General features: G+C 51.3%; 1 protein-coding gene across 3 annotated transcripts in view; it reads right to left on the bottom strand.

Annotated features, from left to right (window-relative positions):
• The window catches only part of LOC131664050 (A-kinase anchor protein 200-like), a 46,842-nt gene that overhangs the window by 20,350 nt on the left and 8,579 nt on the right, over positions 1–17,913 (bottom strand). For all 3 annotated transcript variants that reach the window (XM_058934902.1, XM_058934901.1, XM_058934900.1), the window contains exons 2-4: positions 16,961–17,272; positions 9,730–9,957; positions 8,984–9,100 (exon numbers count right to left, since the gene is read on the bottom strand). In XM_058934902.1, coding sequence (XP_058790885.1) covers positions 8,984–9,100; positions 9,730–9,957; positions 16,961–17,206 — 591 coding nt within the window. In that variant the 5' untranslated portion in view covers positions 17,207–17,272. The remainder of the gene's footprint in view (positions 1–8,983; positions 9,101–9,729; positions 9,958–16,960; positions 17,273–17,913) is intronic.

Consider the following 17,913-nt stretch of genomic DNA (forward strand, 5'->3'; position numbering starts at 1 on the left):
GATCAATGAGAAATTGCGAATTGACACGGCTAAGTCTTGTTTCCCTCCTCTCTCGTCTAGATAAGCGTTTTCGTTTTACCGGGAAACCACTTCGTTTTCCCGATTTACCGACAGTTTTCGGATTAGATTTGGACGGATAATCGTCACCGCCACTTCCGCGTCGGCCTGCTTCAGAGAGATGATGCGAAGTCGAATCCAATTACTTGGCTAATCAATCAAATCCAAGGTAAAGAAAGAAGAAGAGCTTTTTTTCCTCCGTTTGTACGTGGCTTTGACTCTCCTCTCATTTCTTGATATCCAGCCGGGCGCTATCAAGCTTCGAGCTTTGTTGCATTAAGAAAATTGTTTTTTTTCCGCCAAGTTGCCGGTAGCTGGCCTCTCTCCCTTCCTACTCTCTATTTCTCTCTCAGAGCCTCGTTCCTTTTCCCCTGGAGTATACCGAACCCTCCACGGGTTAAAAACAAATAAAATTCATTCTTTTGCTGCGAGGGTTAAACGCGACGTCCTGCGCGATTAAACGTACACTGGCTCGCGATCTTTCTGCTCACATTCGATCATTGAAGCGTCAGCGGTGTAAAAAGAAAAGTCGTTAATCTGCTTTTGAACGGACCTTTTGAAACACGATTTTCAAACGTTTACACTGGCGCTGCGCGCGTGCGCGCAAACACGAGTGCACTGAAGAAAAAATGCATCAAACGCCATCGCGCGGCGACGCTGCCAGCAAGCAGCAGCACACTGACATAGTGGCTCGAAAACATTGCGAAAAGAGCCGAAAGAGCCTATTGAAAAGCCGTAGACGGAAGCATTGCGCGTTTTTAATCGAGCGTACAGGCGCGCAAACGTCACGCCAATGTCCGAACGCTATAGAAAATCGTGTTTTGCCAACTTTGGACAGTTTGCCGATGAGAAAACGTCGAATAACGCAGCGCCAACTCTCGAACTGTCGCTTTATTTCCTACTGCCAGTCACATGCACGCGCCAGAGCTGATCCATTTTCATTAGGCCGCCATCGTATCCCGCAAAACTGTCATTTCGCGGAGCGTACGTAAATTGGTTTATATCGAATTTTCGCACTTGATATACGCAGGCGAATGATATTCAAAGGCGACGAGCTCATTAAAAAGTTCGGCAGAGGAGTTTGAAAAAAAAAAAAACTCGGAACCGTACGTTTTCCATTGAAAAGGGCTCTTTGCTTGATCGAAGTTGAAAAGTATAGCGCGCCGACGGCGTCCCTGTCTCGACTTAATCGTAGCGTGAAACTCGAAGCTCCGACGAGCAGACGCCGAATTTCGTTTACGGCTTACTTGGGACGCAGCTAATTATTGACTAACATCGGAGTCGCACAACATTATTTTGGTTTTCGTCACAAACATATAGCGGACGACAGTTGCCACAAGGCGCCGAGCATAGCGGATAATTTCTTAATTATTGCGTGCGCATTAACCTGCGATTGCTAATTTTAACAACGCTATCGTCGATAATTGCCTGCACGACCATACGACATGACTTGTAGGCAGACATTGCGTAACGGCGCGTGATCGTAATAAATCAACGCGCTGACCGAAATTGAGTATTCCAACAAAACGCTGCGATAACAATTCGTCGATGAAGAATTGAACAAAAAAGAATTGCACGCACGGTTACAGACAAAAAAAAAGACTCATTAATTTTAACCTTCAGCAACAAGTCCCCCCCCCTTCCGCCCCTCCCCAGAAGAGCATGGGTAGGAACTTCATTAATTTACTATGAACTCTCCTCACCTTAAGCGGTTCTTCCGTAAAATTAATCATCGAGCTAAAGTTTTGGAGAGAGAGAAAGAGAGAGACTCGATCGACCGATAATCTCGCTCGATACGTGCCTCCCTTCCCTTGTGCTCAACAGTTCTGCTGGCGCGGCGCCAAGGCTTTTCCGCCGAGTCTGATTAGTTTGTAATTGCGTATTGTTCCCGAGCCGCCACTACCACCAGCACTCCTGCTTCACGAAGGGAATGGAAGAAGACGCGCGTTGTCTTTTTGTTCTCTCTCTCTTTTTCTCACTCCCACTGTCTGGCAGCTTCGATCGATCTTTTCTACGCCGAGCTTTCGAGTAACTGATAGTGGCCTCTGCACAGTTACGTTATTTTTTAAGCGACCTCGGGTAATTTTTTAGAAATGAACGATAAGAATTCAAGAAAAGCTCAGCCCCGAGGATTGCGGTGGTGAAAGACGCAGCAAAGGCAGCTAACGAGTCGCGACAATCGAACATACCTCACGTGTCATCGAAAGCGATCGGTTTACCGAAAAATGCACTGGCGGTTGCATCTTCGACATAGCGCGCCGGAAACCAGATATTCCTACCTCTCCCTCCCTCCCTCCTCTCGCCACAACACTACTCAAAGCCAATTGGAATCGACGTCGTCACGTCCCACTGATCATCCCCTCCTTCGTTCCCTCATCACCTGCTCCTTTGCCTATTCTTTTGTCGTCTGCAATCAGCGCTGACGAGCCGTTGCTGCGCACGGTTGTTCTCCGAATTACCTGGCACTTGTCGGTCAATGATCGCGCGCCGCGATAAGCCATTTGCTCCATTGAACGCGAACGATCAATCACTCCTTACGCGGCTAAATTAAAGCCACGGAGGTAGTCGTTTCGAAACCGGATAAGAGCTGCCACGCGGCGCCGAGCGTATGCACGATCTATCAGAGACGTATATTAATTTTGCAAAGGCGACATTTGCATCGCGCAGACAATGGCTCCTCGACCCACGCGAGCCCTCGCCAAATGAAGACTTTACAAGCTTGTCGTCAACTCGAGACGCGTAGCATGCTGCCAGGCGGCCGTGACCGCCGGGAGAGAGCCGCACCTGAGTCAGTCGCCAACGCCGCCCCTTTTCGTGACCCAAGTCGACGAACTGGCGCGTCACGGTTCAGCGAAACTTTCCTTTCCTACTCATCGCGGCGACGACTCTGATTTAACGGCGTGCTCAATTAAGACGTCTCGTCCGCGATGGAGGATAATGGGGAATAAACGTCGCGTGCGCTTACGATATTGTGTTTGGATCTGGCCGCCGCCAACGGGTGCCTGCATTTTTCGGGCAAACTTTGCGAAATCGCGACGGTGAACTTCGATTTCTCAGCGGTCCCAAGATAAAAAAAGGCGTTCTTTTTGGAAAGTCGAGCGCGGCTGGCGTTTTCGCTGGCGACAGGAAGCGTTTGCCAAAAAGCCAAGCGCAGCCTCTTGCGCGAGCCGTCCGAGTGGGAGCCTCGGCCGCGGTGTGACGCAGCGAGAGGCCAAGGAAATTAACCAGGGCAGCGAATGCGTTCAACTGCCGCCTGTGGACCATCGAATCACAGAGAGATCTGATAGGGCGATGAAGGAGCCCCATTGGCCGTGCGCACGTCCATATATACATATACATATACATATACGCGCGGCGACCGAGCGAAGTGACGTGCGAATGTCATCGCCCCATTGCCCGCGTGATTGATCATTCAATTTGGCAGAGGCGAGCGGCAGGCGCGATGCCATTACTGCCCGTGGATCGGACGATCGTGCTACGAAGCAGCGAGCTACCCGTCCACTTTTTGCCGGCTGTAATTCGTAAAAGGCGCGAAACTCCGCGGGCGATCGAATCTCGCAAGTTTATATTGGCAGGCCGGGTGAGCGACCAAGTATGGACAGTGAGAGAGCCGGTGGAAGCTCGCCTACCCGCACGCGCGCCGCAGTAAAACGCCCATGCGTCGCGACGCGACAGTCCGCGTGCTCGATCACGCGTACGACGTGCGCAAGCGCGTGGGTATTGCCGACATTTTTCGCCGCGCCGAATCTCTACGAGCTTTTTTGTTTGAGCCGACAGCCAACGTAACGCAGATGCGCCGCGAATATCTATTTGCATTGGAGCCGACTTGAATTTATCGAGTGCCGCTTGCAGCGCCGCTCGGGCGCTTGTACGCGGACATACCTGCGCGACTTTATGGATTGAAGTTGGTGTTGTGCCAATCGCACGTTCCTACCTTTTCTTTACTACGGAGTTGCATGCCCGTTCGACTAGGCCGTATCACGGTTGAAGTGTTTTCGTGCACTCGACTATCGGATTTCCCTTTTTCACGTTCGTCAAAAAACAAGCTTCGAAGTCACGTGCTTAAAGCTTTACATTTGATATCCGCGTGCGTTAGGCTGTGCTGTCTGTTTTATTGCGATGCAAATGTTGGCGCACGCGTCCGGTCTCGTGTTGCGTGCCAGTAGAGTCCTTTAACGAGTAAACTACGTAGTTTCTCTATAGACCTACACTCGTGCATAACGATAGTTCTGTTGTTCTGTTGGTATAATAGCGTCACGAGGAAAAAAGGCTTTCACAAACCGTCGGACAACCTCATCTGCAGCGCGAAAATACAAAAGAATTGACCGGGTTGCATTCCAGCGGCGTTTTTCGCAACAAACCTCGCGCGAGATAATCGAGAAAGAAAAGTTGCTTTGAAAGCCGCCACATGCGACGGCTATAACGACGAGCCGACGCGGCGTCGAGCTCCGTTACGCAGCGTTCGCGGGCAATCCCAACGCCGGGGGCGCAGCCACGGCAAATTGCTTTGACACCTACCCATACGCCTGCCGGGAAATCGAGTCACGCGCGGCTGCCGATAGACTCGAGACCGCGCGCGAAATGGAAAGCCGTAGTCGTAGGCGAGGAAACGATCTTTGCTCGATACTCGCATGGTCGCGCGCGAGCGAGATGGAAATTGTTTTACTTATATTTTTTCCGCGGATCTCATTTCGAACGTGAAACTATTCGTAGGGAAAACGAGCTCGGTGTTACATGTTGCACACGAAAGCACCGTAAACAAGATGACAGAATAGGCGTGAATTCCATCTAATGGGCGAGACTAGATGGGGCATGGGGGGGTCTAATTAAATACGTGCCTGCTTACTTGCTCGAGGGGCTACAAGGAGATGATGGGGGTCTATGCTCGTCCTGAAATACCTTTTGTCACGAGAACACAAAGACGCTCTTGTTTCGCCGTTTAGAAAGTGAAAAAAGTGCATTTGATCATTGCACACAAGTACTCGAGTAGAAAGACAATGATCCGGAGTTGGGCCTATTTTTAGAGCAATGCGAGCTGTGCACTTTCAGCGCAGAGACAACGAGAAGCTGTATACGTGTGCCAAGGGCCTCTTCATTGCCTCGTAACAGACATTTTATTTCGGACTCCAAAGGGGAGGCCTCTTTTACGACTGATATTCCTGAGCAGACAAATTCCGAAAACCCTGGTCTCGCTACATTTACTACCTGAGCAATATTATCCACGATCAAACAAAACTCGAAGTTGAAGACAACGTTAGTCGGTGAAATCAAGGGGATAAGCGATCGTCAAGTCGGCAGCGGACGAATTGAATCAACAACTCCCAAAAGCAACTCGACAGCTTAGAAGCGACCCATAATTTCGAGAGCCGAAGACATTAGTACGAAACTCTCTGGAGATCTTATTGGACCAGAGTTAACAGCAGCACTGGGACGCGCTGCGAACTTGGACCCCCTTTTTGACTCTCGCTCTATAGTTTCTCAGAGATTATCGACAAATCGCCGTGGTTAACTTTTCCATGCATATACCGCGGACGCTCAAAATTCGGCAAAAGCCGTTCTCGTGCTCTAGCGAGATAGCGAAGTCGCCAAGTTCCCCCAAGCTTGAGATACTCTCTGTTCGTGCATAAATCCTACGTGTTTCGAAGCGAACGTCACTTTCACGCACATTGTCCCTTTTTAAATGACCGGCCAAGATGCAAATCAAGAGTTTATACACGTTCGTCAAAAAGTTTTAATAAATTCAAAATCGTGTCAAGTTTATGAACGCGGCGCATCGTCCAGGGGAGAAAGAAAAAAAGTTTCAGCTCTCTCTTACTTTGTCTCACGACAGAGCAACACTCGTAAACGTCCGGCGTGACAAGGAAAATAACGCGTGAATCACAATTACACCGCCACAAATTTCGAGTTGAGATACGCTCTGTCCCGCGAGCAAAGGATATGTGCGATGCAAATGATATCTTAGCACGAATTTTTATCGCGGTGAGCCCTTCTCGCGAGCTTCTGGACGAGTTATTTACGATCCCGTAAAACGTTGGCGAGTCTTTTGAAGGTCCCCGACGAGGGTGGCAGCGGAGGAGTAGGGATGCCGGCAGCGCGATTGGCCTAATTTATGGTCGTACGGGGAGGACCGGGAATATATGTGCGCGCGCTACGCTTTTATCAATTAGAGCGCGCTGGCGAGCTTTGATAGTTTTGGGCTCGCCTCGAAAATGCCAGTTGCCAGTTGCCAAGTGCGCGCTGCGCGCGTACTCTCGGTTTCATCGGCGGGTCGACGACACCGAAGGCGTGGACGCCCGTAAACGGAGCCCTGCGCATGTGTACGTTGACGCGCGAGGGCTAGCCGATACGCTGTATCGTCGGCGACAGGTGAGACGCGCGCCGACGCGTCGACGTGCCAACGTGAAAAGCAGATAATTGCCAGCGATAAGTGCTACTGAAATATCCGGGAAGTTTGGACCGCTGAACCGCGCGCTCGCGCAAACAACGACGACAATCGACATCCATTTCGCGCGACTCTCGCGCCATAATTAAACGCCATTTGTTCCCCCAGAGTCGGAAATTACACGGTTGTGTTATTGGCTTTTACTTTGATCGACCGCCACGACATTAGCCGACAGAAGATTACTTCGCGGAAGCAAAGCTCCGAGTGGTTTGAAGAAATAATAAGGTGACTTTAGCGACGAATCTTTGCGCGCGCGTGAGATGTACAATGCGAAAAAAGAATAAAAACTCGGCGAGGGGGAGTATGCCTTAAAATCGAGGGGCTTGTTAAGTAAAACGAGTCGGTAAGAGCTGCAAGAAGGTAAAAAAAATGAAGCGAGAGCACGCATACATACGTATATGTCAGAGGTAGGCACGACGAAGAAAACGGAGAAGCGATGACGCGACAGTCGCATAATTCAGAGCGAGCGCCACTCCCTGGATATAGTCGGCGAAAAAGGATCCGGGCGCAGAGAGGCATTCGAGGGGAATATCCAATTAGTGCTTGTACTGCGGCGGCTAATTTCTCGGCTTATTTCTGGCAGCGCGCACTTGAACTTGCTGCTTCGACTGTGCATAACGCGCTGGTCTTATCTCCGTCTCCGCGAAACCGCTCGTCTTATCGAAGCGATGCTCGCGCCTCGCGGAATCTTCTAAAAACGTTTGCGGTACAGCGACGACAGCGGTGCACTCGTTTTCAAGGCGCGTGGAAAGTCTCTCAAGTTTATCATGCAACTTTGCAATCCGTTGTTTTCGAGACTGCTTCGAGACTGAGTCCAAAAGTCCAAAAGTCCGAAAGTCCAAGTGCAATTTGGCGTTCCTTTGTGAACCAATGAGGTATGCGACAATACGACTTCGTTAACGGAATGTTACGAGTTTCACTAGCCACTCAATGAAAGCTCGACAGCGATAAAAGAAGAAGAATTGCCACGTTGATTGCGATCGTTCAGCTTTTTCTTGGCACTTTTCTCTTACAGCAACGCATCTAGCCTTTCTATAGAGAATACATCAGCAGCGAGATTAATCAGCTTGCCAGTGCGGGTTTTTGCTATCGTTTTTCTACTGGGGCTACACACTGGCAGATAGATCGAAGGAGCTATTTTTCCAAACCGCTCGATTAAACGTCGCGCTAACCAACTTGTTCCCACTTAATGAACTTTAGCGCGGCTATAATTAACAACTGATTCGCGTGGAATAATGGCTCTATTGATTGAACAGCGAGAGAACGCCAATGCCATTTTCGCTCAATTTGCAGATAATCATGAAAGCGAGTAGGCTCCGTCGCTTGTTGGAAAACATCAAACAAATAAATAATAAATGGACACAAGGGGAAAGAAAGCGTGCAGGTCTCTGGCCACAATAAAAACAGCGAAACACGAGAGCCGTTGGCGAAGGTGCTAAGTTAACGGGACGAAGCGCAAGAAATCGAGCCGCGCATTATCCGCGCTGCGCTGCATCGCTCGCACCGAGATAAGTGATGCGAATAATATCGGGTGAGCTATAAACATAAACAGCGGATCGGCTCCAAAGATAATGGCCCATGGACTTTTTCTCTCTTTCGTCCGTATCGACTCCGCTTTCCGAGACGCAGAAATACGACGGCTACACTGACTCACGTCGATTCATTCTCTCTCTCTCGTCCTTTTATCTCGCTTTCGCGCTTCCTCGCTTCCTCGCTTTCTTTCTTCGCTTTTTATTGCGACAGCGATGCTTCTTTTTATTAATTTTCTGTTGATTTACAAACGACGCTCGACCCATTGTCCTTGCTTTTTCTTGTCAAAGAGTTACCTGTTACCACGCGGAACAAATATTCTCGATTTTGCTTTTGTTTCTCTCGTTTCCCTGGAACGCATTCTTAGCGCGCTTCCATGAGCCTCGATGTTTAATCTATTCTCAGGCGCGGAACACAAAAGTGTACTTTCGGCTGGCGAGAAGAAGAGCGAGAACCAGCAAAGCAAAGCCTTCCGTGCAAAAGTGAGTGTATAATCTTGGCTACGCGAAGCGAGAAAGGAGGGAAAAATTTATTGGCAGCCCGAGAGAACGATATCGACGCGGCATGGGCATTGTGCTCTGTATGGTGTGAGTTGTCGGGACGTCCGCGCCTTCTCTCGCTCGAACGTAATCAATTTTTTAATGCGTTATTCGGGTAGATAGAGGGCTGCGATAGAGATACGGCAAAACAAGGCGATCTCCTTCTTGATACCTGCTTCGGGAATGAAGTTAGCACAGAGCTGCGAGGGCGCACGCTGATTTATCGGTCAAACGTCGGATAATCTTGATTAATCATCCGCTCACACATCGGATAGTGTCTACGTGTGTGTATCTTGCGTCTCAAGTTACCGAATTCGCAGATGAATTAGTCTTCGGTAAGATGACGTATGCGCAAGCGTGTGTGTGTGCCGGCTGAGAAGCTTGAAGATCAATCTGCCGCGGACGAACAACTTACCTCGGCCAATGGTGCTTCCTTGGCGACGTCTCCATTCTTCGGCGTACCCTCGCGCACTGGTTTGCTCTTATCTTTCCTGCCGAAGCTGATCGACCTGAACGACCACTTCTTCTTGCTCTGCAAAAACAAATCAGTCGCATTCGTTTCAATTTCAGTTCATTCCCTTTCATATTATTAAATGGACGCTAAATTTTATTGAAACGACATTTTATTCTAGACTATTGCTTGATAAGCTCTACAAAATAATAAAGCATCGCTATTATTACGATGTGCGTATCCGTTTTATTGCCACAGTATTGTCGTAGTGTCTTTATTTTACAATGATCATAAAAGAGCGATAAAGCGGTGTTTCGCGGGTACTTTGTCAACGAATTGGAAGGATTTCGCGAATAGAATGAACGATCGACAACAGCAATCTAGAAAAAGAAAAGTGACCCGGCGTGAAGGCTTCGAGAAATTAATTGTCGCGCGGAGACAGAGGGAGCGGGCAAGTGCCTTGACCTCCCGGCGTCGGGGTAGCACAGCGGCAGATGCGTGCGAATCGGTTAAATAAAATGCGTAGCGCCGGCGCAACGCCCTCACGGGCTATCGATCGTTGGAGCTGCGCGCAGGCAAGGCAGGCAGCATCGCGCGCCACGCGTTTCAGCGGTGCACAAGGACGAGGCTGTCCGTGTAGCTGACGTTGCTATCGTAACGCGCGCGGAGAGCTATACGACTGCGATTCCGGCGATTACGAGCGGGCGTACCTTATCCTTCTTTTTGGCCTCCTTGGTGTCCGGCGTAGTGCTGGGAGTGGAGTTGGCGCTGGCGACATCGGTGGGTGTCGTGGCCTCGGTTGGCGAACCGGCCTCGGGCGTCGCCGCAGCTTCCGCTGGAGCTGGAGCTGGAGCTGCTGCTGCTGCTGCTGCTGCGGCCGCCTCTTCCGCCTTTACCTCCTCCTTTGCGTCCTCCTTAGTCGCTGCCTCGTCGGACTTCTGTAACAGCAACCGTTCGGCGATCATTGGTCATCCTGCGATCTCGACTTAAGCTTAAACGAGGCCCCGCGGTTCGGCGCCGTTTACGCATCGACGCTAACGCATTTCATAACAGACGACATGCGGTCCTGTTCGGAAAGAGAGGGAAGCCGTGCGCGCGATCGTCCATAGGCCGGACTAACGGGACTCTGTCGGAGAAATAAGAAGCAGTGGCACGCAAACGCGCGGGCGAGCGCGAAAATAAAAAGACAAAAAAGACTGAGCAGACAATGAAGCCCAACTGTCGATACGTCAACGGCATTGTGCCAGGCAGACGATATTGTTTTCCTAGCAGCTTCTCCTTCTCCCGTCCCATCGTTATGGCGAGTCTGCAATGCTTAGAAAAAATTCGAACGATGCTATCACCTCGCAATTCATTTTTTACGGCAATCAAGTCAAATCGGTCATCGAGGAAAACACCGATCTAACGTACTTTGTTGTCGAAGAACAACAGTCTGCGATCGCACTAACGCGAGCTCAGCGTCGTCTGGTGACGGTAGCAGCGGAACAGCCGGTGATCTTCTCTCATAGGCAGCGCGTGATAAGATCGAAGCCTACTGGGCGCGTCGCTCACTGAAATATGGTTGATTTCCGCGAACTCCCTCGGAAACTGGTTTTGCCCGACGGAGTAGCTCGAGATAATTGGCGCTCGTCCTTCGTGCCGAGGGCGCGGCTGCTGCAGCTGGTTTCCTCGGGAGGAAATCGTGCTGCGATCGATGAAAGCCGAGAAACAGAGAACGATCCCCGTCCTGTCGATTGACTTTTCCGCCTTGTCGTGCTTTCGTCTGCCGTGATTCCAGATCGCTCTTCTAGATTAGCGAATTCTCCCTATTCCACTGGAGCACGGATGTCCCCATGGATTTTTCGCCACGAACGGCAGTTTGCGATTCTCGCGCTCGTCCGTCTCTCGGTGCGCAAAGCGTTTCAGGGCTCCCTCGACCGATGCGCGCAAAAACAACTCGGCCTCGAGACATTTTCCATTCTCTTAATCTTGACAAAAAGTAGAGTCCTGTTGCGTCCGTCTCTGCGACGCGAATGATCAAGTGCGAAGTGTAGGCCAGTGGCGAAGGGAGGCGGCGCGCATATTAAAACCTCGTCCGCTCGTTTATGCGCCGATGCATTTTCACGAGCGCAACGTCGCGTCTCCTTTGTCCCACGGGGCCAAGCGAGTGCGCACAATGCACATTCACGAAGACGCGCCTCGGTGCAGGACAAAAATAAAGGAAGACGGACGCGCGTGGCGCGCGATAAGCTCGCTCGACTGTAATCGTTGTTTTTCGGTCGTGGCAATTGCTCGTCGCTCGCGCGGTTATTACTCGCTGTCGGCGGCATTCCAACCGGCATACTCACACATGCGAGAACGCGCGGCCCCGACCTCGAGAGCTTTGAAACATTTTCCAATAAAGGTCCTCTCTCGAGGGGCATAGCCCGACTACGTATTATCGTGCTGCTCGACCCCCTCCTTCTCCTTCTTTCCGATTCGCTTTATTAAAATTCCTGCGGCGATTATTGGATGTCGTTGGCTCTCTCTCCCTCGGCCCGTGCCGAGCAATGCAAACATAGCGTCCTTCGAGTCTTTCTTCTTTAATATCGCTCCGCGACCTCCTCTCTCCATCGAACATCTTTCCCCTTTGCAGCATCTTTAATTAGTTTTCTTTTGTCTGCCTTCATGAAAATGGTGCTCTGGAAAAAGGCAGCCTTCGACGAATCTCCAGGACGCCGAGCTGTCTTGGCTAATTCTTCGGAGCTCTCTTCAACCGGCGGCTCGGCGTGACGTAACGGAGAGAAAGAAAAAATAAAGACAAGCCGAGTTCGCCGTCGCGCGGCTAATCACCGGCATTAGATAATTAGCATGCTAGCTTCGCTAACCCACATTTCTGTCTGTCGCGGAGTGCTCGCGGAAAAGCACACGGGCACCGAGAGACTGCATGCGAGCGAGCGCCCCGTACGTAATTCACTTTTGTTGGATGGCTGCTGCCCCACTGCAGCCGTAATACGCTTTTACATTTTAATTAACTGCCTTCTTTTACATGCCTTCGCCACCGTCACATTGCGCAACGCTTGCTCGCGCTACTGTTGCTCATTCCGTCGGCAGTCCGTTAGCTTTTTCTAATTGAAAGGAAGGGCATATGAAATTCTTTTGAGTCGCTCGGCGTAGGAGCGGACCTATTGTTCGAGCGAAACTGCACCGGTGCGCTGCTGTGTCGGGCCAGTTTTCGGCAACTGCCACCGAAGCTCGCTTCGCCCGGCGATCTCGCCATGTCTGGCCAGCCCGCGTAGACGGACGAAGCGCGTTCGGTAGAGTTGCGTAAAGCTGTGAAGAAGATGCAAACCCCGCGAGCCAGCCAGCGAGCGAGAGGACCGTCTAGGAGAGTGAGCGAGGTAAGTCGTGGTAATTAGCCGGCTGGTACGGCAGTAGTGTATCGCGTTTCATTGCTCGCGCCAGTTAATGCATGTAATTAGCGAATGAAAGAGCAGACCCGGCACGCGCACGCGCTCACGCTCGCGCTCTCTCTCTCTCTTTCGCATTATGAATACAAGGCTTAGCACAGCTTATTTGTTCCGCGCGAGGGAGATGCAGGCGCGTAACAGTAACTCAATTGTGTACGCGCTGCTCTCGTAACGGGACGAGCGCTCGGCATTGTGCGCTGATGTTTGTTGCATCGTGGCTCATTGGACAAGTGGGTGGCTGTGCGCCGTTGTCGTCGTCTTGTCACAGAGGAGCTATATAGGCTTCTTCTTTTGTCTTCGTTAATTGGCCTCGAGGGCAACCGATGAATTATCGATTGTCTGATTCCCCGCCTCCGAGTATCGCGGTGCTCTCTTCTCCTGCTTCATCTTCGCAGAGCACAATTTCGATAACTGTTTCATTGTCGCAGTACCTCGGCTGGCGCGATAAAACTGAAATATACGTACAGAGAGAGAGAGAGAGAGAGAGAGAGAGCACTGCGAGCGATAAGGGAGCAGCAGTGATAGCGCAGAAACGGCACTTTGCCACAGTAATCGTTGCTTTTGGCTTTGTCAAAGCGGCGAATCATCTGGCGAGCAGCATTAGCAAGGCTTCCGGTCCAATAAACTCCAACGACGGCGACGACGACGACGACGACGACGAGTCGAAAGTTGAGGATCAACTCGAGCGTAACGCTCTCGCTCGTTAGATCGTTCGCGGAACGAGAGGCTTTGTATATATGTATAGTTGGGCCCTCGTGGGAACTTTCAAGAGACAATGGCGAGGTGTAAAGTTTGCATTCGCACACCGCACGCACAGAACAGCAGCTCTCTCGTTGTAGTTGGCTTTATCGAGCTGGCCATAATTTGTGTCGCGCGTCGATAGCGTTGTCGTCCCTCTCGCTCGGCCATGATTGTTTTATTGCGACAACGGTACACGTATGAAAGTCAAACGAGCTATCTCGGGTCAAACGTCGGCTAACAGCAGCGGGGGAGAGAGAGAGAGAGAGAGAGAGAAAGCGCAACAAGCCGTGAAACTGTGTCGTATCCATTGAGCCGTGCTGGACATCTAGAAAGTTGCAGTAGCGTTCGACAATGTAGCTTTCTTGCCGCGACTGTCTGATAAATTAGCGAAAAAATTACGCTTGGCTTAAGTAAACACGCAGAGTGACAACAGACACCGACGCGCTAGAGTAGCCTTCGCTGTTGATTCAACGTACAGTGCGGGAGGGATTTCAGTGAAATACTCCAGTTGTATCAACAGTCGAGCCACGATAACAATGGGAGTAACGCCACAGTTTTTTAACTCGCTCTCATAGATACGTACGCACGCACACACTCTCCCTCCCTTTCTATCTAATAGTGCTCATGGCACTTTTTGTTATTCTTACGGAATCATCGAGAAGCATCAAGAGAGAGAAAGAAAGAGAGAGAAAAGTGTCTCTCCCACTGACTTGGTTGCGTGTGCCGACGGGACAAAACAAGGAGAGAGTCGGCAAAAAAGAAAAAGAGCGATCGCGGAGCTGAGGTGCATCGCCGCAGAGACCGCGGCCAGTGTCCAGAAAATATCCGATTACACGTACACGAGGACGACGACGAGTGACGAGTTGGTGGCTTCTCCGATCGCGCGCCCGCGCCCCCTTCAATGCGGCGGCTTTTCACCGTTGCTTTTCTTTTTCTGTTTTTTTCCCGCTCGTTCGAGTCACCCGAGTCGAGCAGAACAGCGCGCCACACCAATCGATTTCTCCTTCTCGCGTCGCTGACCCTTCTATTCGCCCTCGTGCTACGCGGTTTATCCGCGCATGAACAAATTTCTTGGCGTCTTTCGCTTTTGCGGATGGAGCTTGTGGTGTTATGGAAATTATTGCGATATCGGAATGAAGGAAATGCAGCCAATACCCCTTCCTCGACTGATTGCATTCGCACGACAAATGAATAAAGAAAGGATGCACTTGAGAGTTAGCACGTGAAAGTTCGGGTTCCACGAATTCGATGAAAGTCCTGCGAAGAGTTGCGCGTGGTAATTGATGCCACGGGTATAAATTGCAGCAATTGTATTGTTTTGCGCCGTCGCTTTGAACTTAGCCTTGGACGAAATAGCATCGATGCACTTTCGTTTTCATGCTGTTCTTTTCTATTGACACAGTTCAACAATAAGTATATTCACCAAAAAATCGCCAAGAACGCAGTACGTGCACGACAGCCAATAGCCAAAGTGAAAAAAGAAGAATAATAGAAGGGGACGCCAAGATAAGATATACAAACTGCCGTACGAGGCGAGACAATCAATCAGCGCGAATATCGCAAGGTAAACACTATACACGCGCACACTGCTCGCGCGCGACGCCCCTAATCGAGCGATCAAGCCAAATACGCCTCTACACATATCGTCAACGAGCCAAACCGTTGTTCTCTGGTACGACCTGGCGGAGAAACAAATCTCTCTCCCTTCGTTTCGATATTCGTTTTAATATCGCGCGAGTAATATATTGGTGTTCCTGTGAAAAACTTTAACACGAGGGAGGAGGAGAAGCGTGAAAGTAAGGCGGAACTCGATAAAACTTACTTTTTTGATCCGTTGTTGAACGACGCGGCATTCCACAATAGATTTCCCAAACACGAGGATCGACTGTCAAAGCGCAGAAAAACTCGCAGTAAAGGACAGGTGCTGTTGACGGATTCCATTCACTTGACTCACCGAAATACTTTTCTCTCTCTCCGTCTCGATACACGTCCGACCTCAATTTCTTTTTCGCGCAAAATTTGTTCTCGTGGAAAAATCGTGTGCTTTCTACAGGATCGTGAGAAAAAGATGGAGCCAGCCGTAATGCCGAAAAAACGATCGCATGCTGGTAATAGTCTGCGAAGAACCTGATTTTCGGGCGCGCGTCAATTGCTTTCATCGAAAAAAAACGCGCAGCGCAACGCAACACAACAAAACAAAACGAAACAAAACAAAACAAAACCTGAGAGCCCGGAGGTCCGACGCGCAACGTTCAAGGATCCTCTTTCTTTTTGCTCACTTACGCTGTTATTACGAGCACTCGGCGCGCACGCTGCACTTGTTTTGCTCCTTCGAGAGCGTGTGTGTTCGTGCGCCTGTGTTTACACGGTTTCACTTTCGGTTTCGCGTGCGAGAATCTCGCACTCGGTTACATACATATAGAAATTTCTGCATGCAAATCTCACCCGACGTACGAGACGATTATTTACTTGCCGCTTCCTTTCAGACTCCTTCCCGAGAATTCGCGCGCATGATCATTATTATCGCCACTGTTAACGTCCAAATCAAACCGCACTTGGTCGAAGGCGAGATTTGCGTGCCGCGCGCCGGACGCAAAAATTTGGCCGGACAGGTGGTGCAGCGCGCGCACGCCATTCGCGGCAGTCCGCCAGTAACGAGTGGCTTTAATTGAGCCAATCGACGCGGCGACCAAAAGTTGGCGCTAACCGCGCGACTCTGACTCATCGCTATGCAGCGCTTATCTTTTCCTTTCCATCGGCGTCTCTTTCCGCTGCGCCGACGGCCGTGGAGCGGACGTAATTTTCCTCTGGCCGTCGCCGCTTAGAGAAACGCGGCGCGACGTGCGTGTATTTATTGATTGGCTCGGTGACGAGTGGTGCGAGGCTGCATCGACCGAGCCGGCAAGTCGTAAATCTGCTGGCGCGCAGCACAAGTTTTACGACTGCGGTTCCGTCGCTCTTTTCCTCCGCTTCGCCGTAGAAAGCTAATCCACCTGTAAGAGCCCTAAATCACACGGCATCTCTCGCTGGTAATTGGGCAGAAAGCAACAGCGAGAAGCGGCGCGCTCGTAAAAGCAGAACAAGGGCCGGCACCGAGGGGGACAACGGCCCTGCGGATCACCGCTCGACCTCAGACCTGTCGTTCTGACCTAGTGCGGTCAAGGTCGCCGAGAATCGTCAAGCGTCGACCGACTGGAGGGGCGCATCTCGTTTTTTGCCGCGTGTGGTTTGTCGCTCGCCGAGAACTGCTCGAGGACCAGCGATCGCCGAGTGGTCTTGCAGCCTGCGGACAGCCGGCGGCGCTCGGATCGCTGCCAGAAGTGCGAAGACGTTCTCGCTGGAAACCCGATCGTCCGCGCCGCGCGTGCACCTGCTGCGCGAAAGACGCTAGTCAGCCCCTCGTCGCGCTCCCCCACCCGAACGAAGCTCCCGAGGCTGCAAGCGAAGGGGGCAACAAGCTGGCGCCTACCTGGCGCGTGACAGCTGCAGTTCTAGTCGGAACTACCCGGTTTCGCCGAGTGCGCCCTCGCCTCAAAGGCGCGCGGCGAAAGAACGCTCGCGGCGCTATTGTGCGAGGATCGCACTTCTGCGGAGAGCAAGCGACTCTTGGCCAGAAGGAGAGCGAGAGGGAGTGGCGGCACGGGGGGCCAACGATCGGCGCTTGCGACAGTCGTCGGAGTGGCCGTCTAGGTCAGGCCTGCTGCTTCGAGAGAACCCGACTGTGACGGCGACTCGTCCCTGTTCGCGGTCTCGTGCCGCGCGCCGTACTCACCTCCTTGTCCTGATCCTTCTCGGTGGCCTCGTCCTTGTCTTTGTCCTTATCCTCGGCGGCGTCGGTGTGAGGCGCAACCCCGTTGGAGGTTGGCTTGGCATCCGCACCAGGTGCCGCCTCTTCGATCGCGCCGAGCTTCTCGATCTTTTCGGCACCCTCGGCCGCTACGCCGCCTTCGGCTGGCAGACCCTCCTTCTTCGGCGTCGTCGTTATGTCAACGGACCTTCTGCTCTGTCGCGCTCCCATTTTTTCTGTCTCTTGTTCAAGCTCTGCTAGCTGGCCTCGCAAGCTCTCGTTCCGAGCTTTCTTTATCTGAAAACACGAAACGGACGGGACCATTATAATTGGCGCTCGTTAAATGTCGCCCTCTGCGGAACGATTCAATGCTAATCGGCGCGCAAGATGAAAAATCGAGTTGCACGGCGCCGGCTTCATTAGCCGCGTGGCGGCAGCGCCACGCACACACAGCAAGCGTGACAAAAAGGAACGTCGACTTGCGCGCGCAGCAAGATCACTTTGCTGATAATTACTCTTGAAACGCGCAGGCTGTGATTAATCTTGCTTATATATCGGCGAACAAAACGCACGAAAGCACGCGCAGCTGAATATTAATGATGGCATGCATGAGCCTCGTAAAGGCGCAAGATATCGAGCTGTCAGTGACACACACGACGACGTTCAACGCGCCAAATCGGCGTCCAAGATTCAGCCTACACGACTTTCAATTAAATTTATGCAACAGTCTTTTTGCATCGCGTTCAATCGTAATCGGCACGTATCTTACTCGAGCCTGACGCACGTCCAGTCCGCGCGCGGGCCTTATTATTCAAGTGTGAATCATTAGCATTCAAAGAAAAATATATGAATGGGATTCGAACGAAAAGACAATTGGTTTCAATGACTTATCGAAGCAGAGCGCGGCTGCGTGGCATTTTTATCTCGATTATTCGTGA

Source organism: Phymastichus coffea, unplaced genomic scaffold (assembly GCF_024137745.1).
Source record: "Phymastichus coffea isolate CEN01 unplaced genomic scaffold, Cenicafe_Pcof_1.1 PCOF00040, whole genome shotgun sequence".
Lineage (NCBI taxonomy): Eukaryota > Metazoa > Arthropoda > Insecta > Hymenoptera > Eulophidae > Phymastichus > Phymastichus coffea.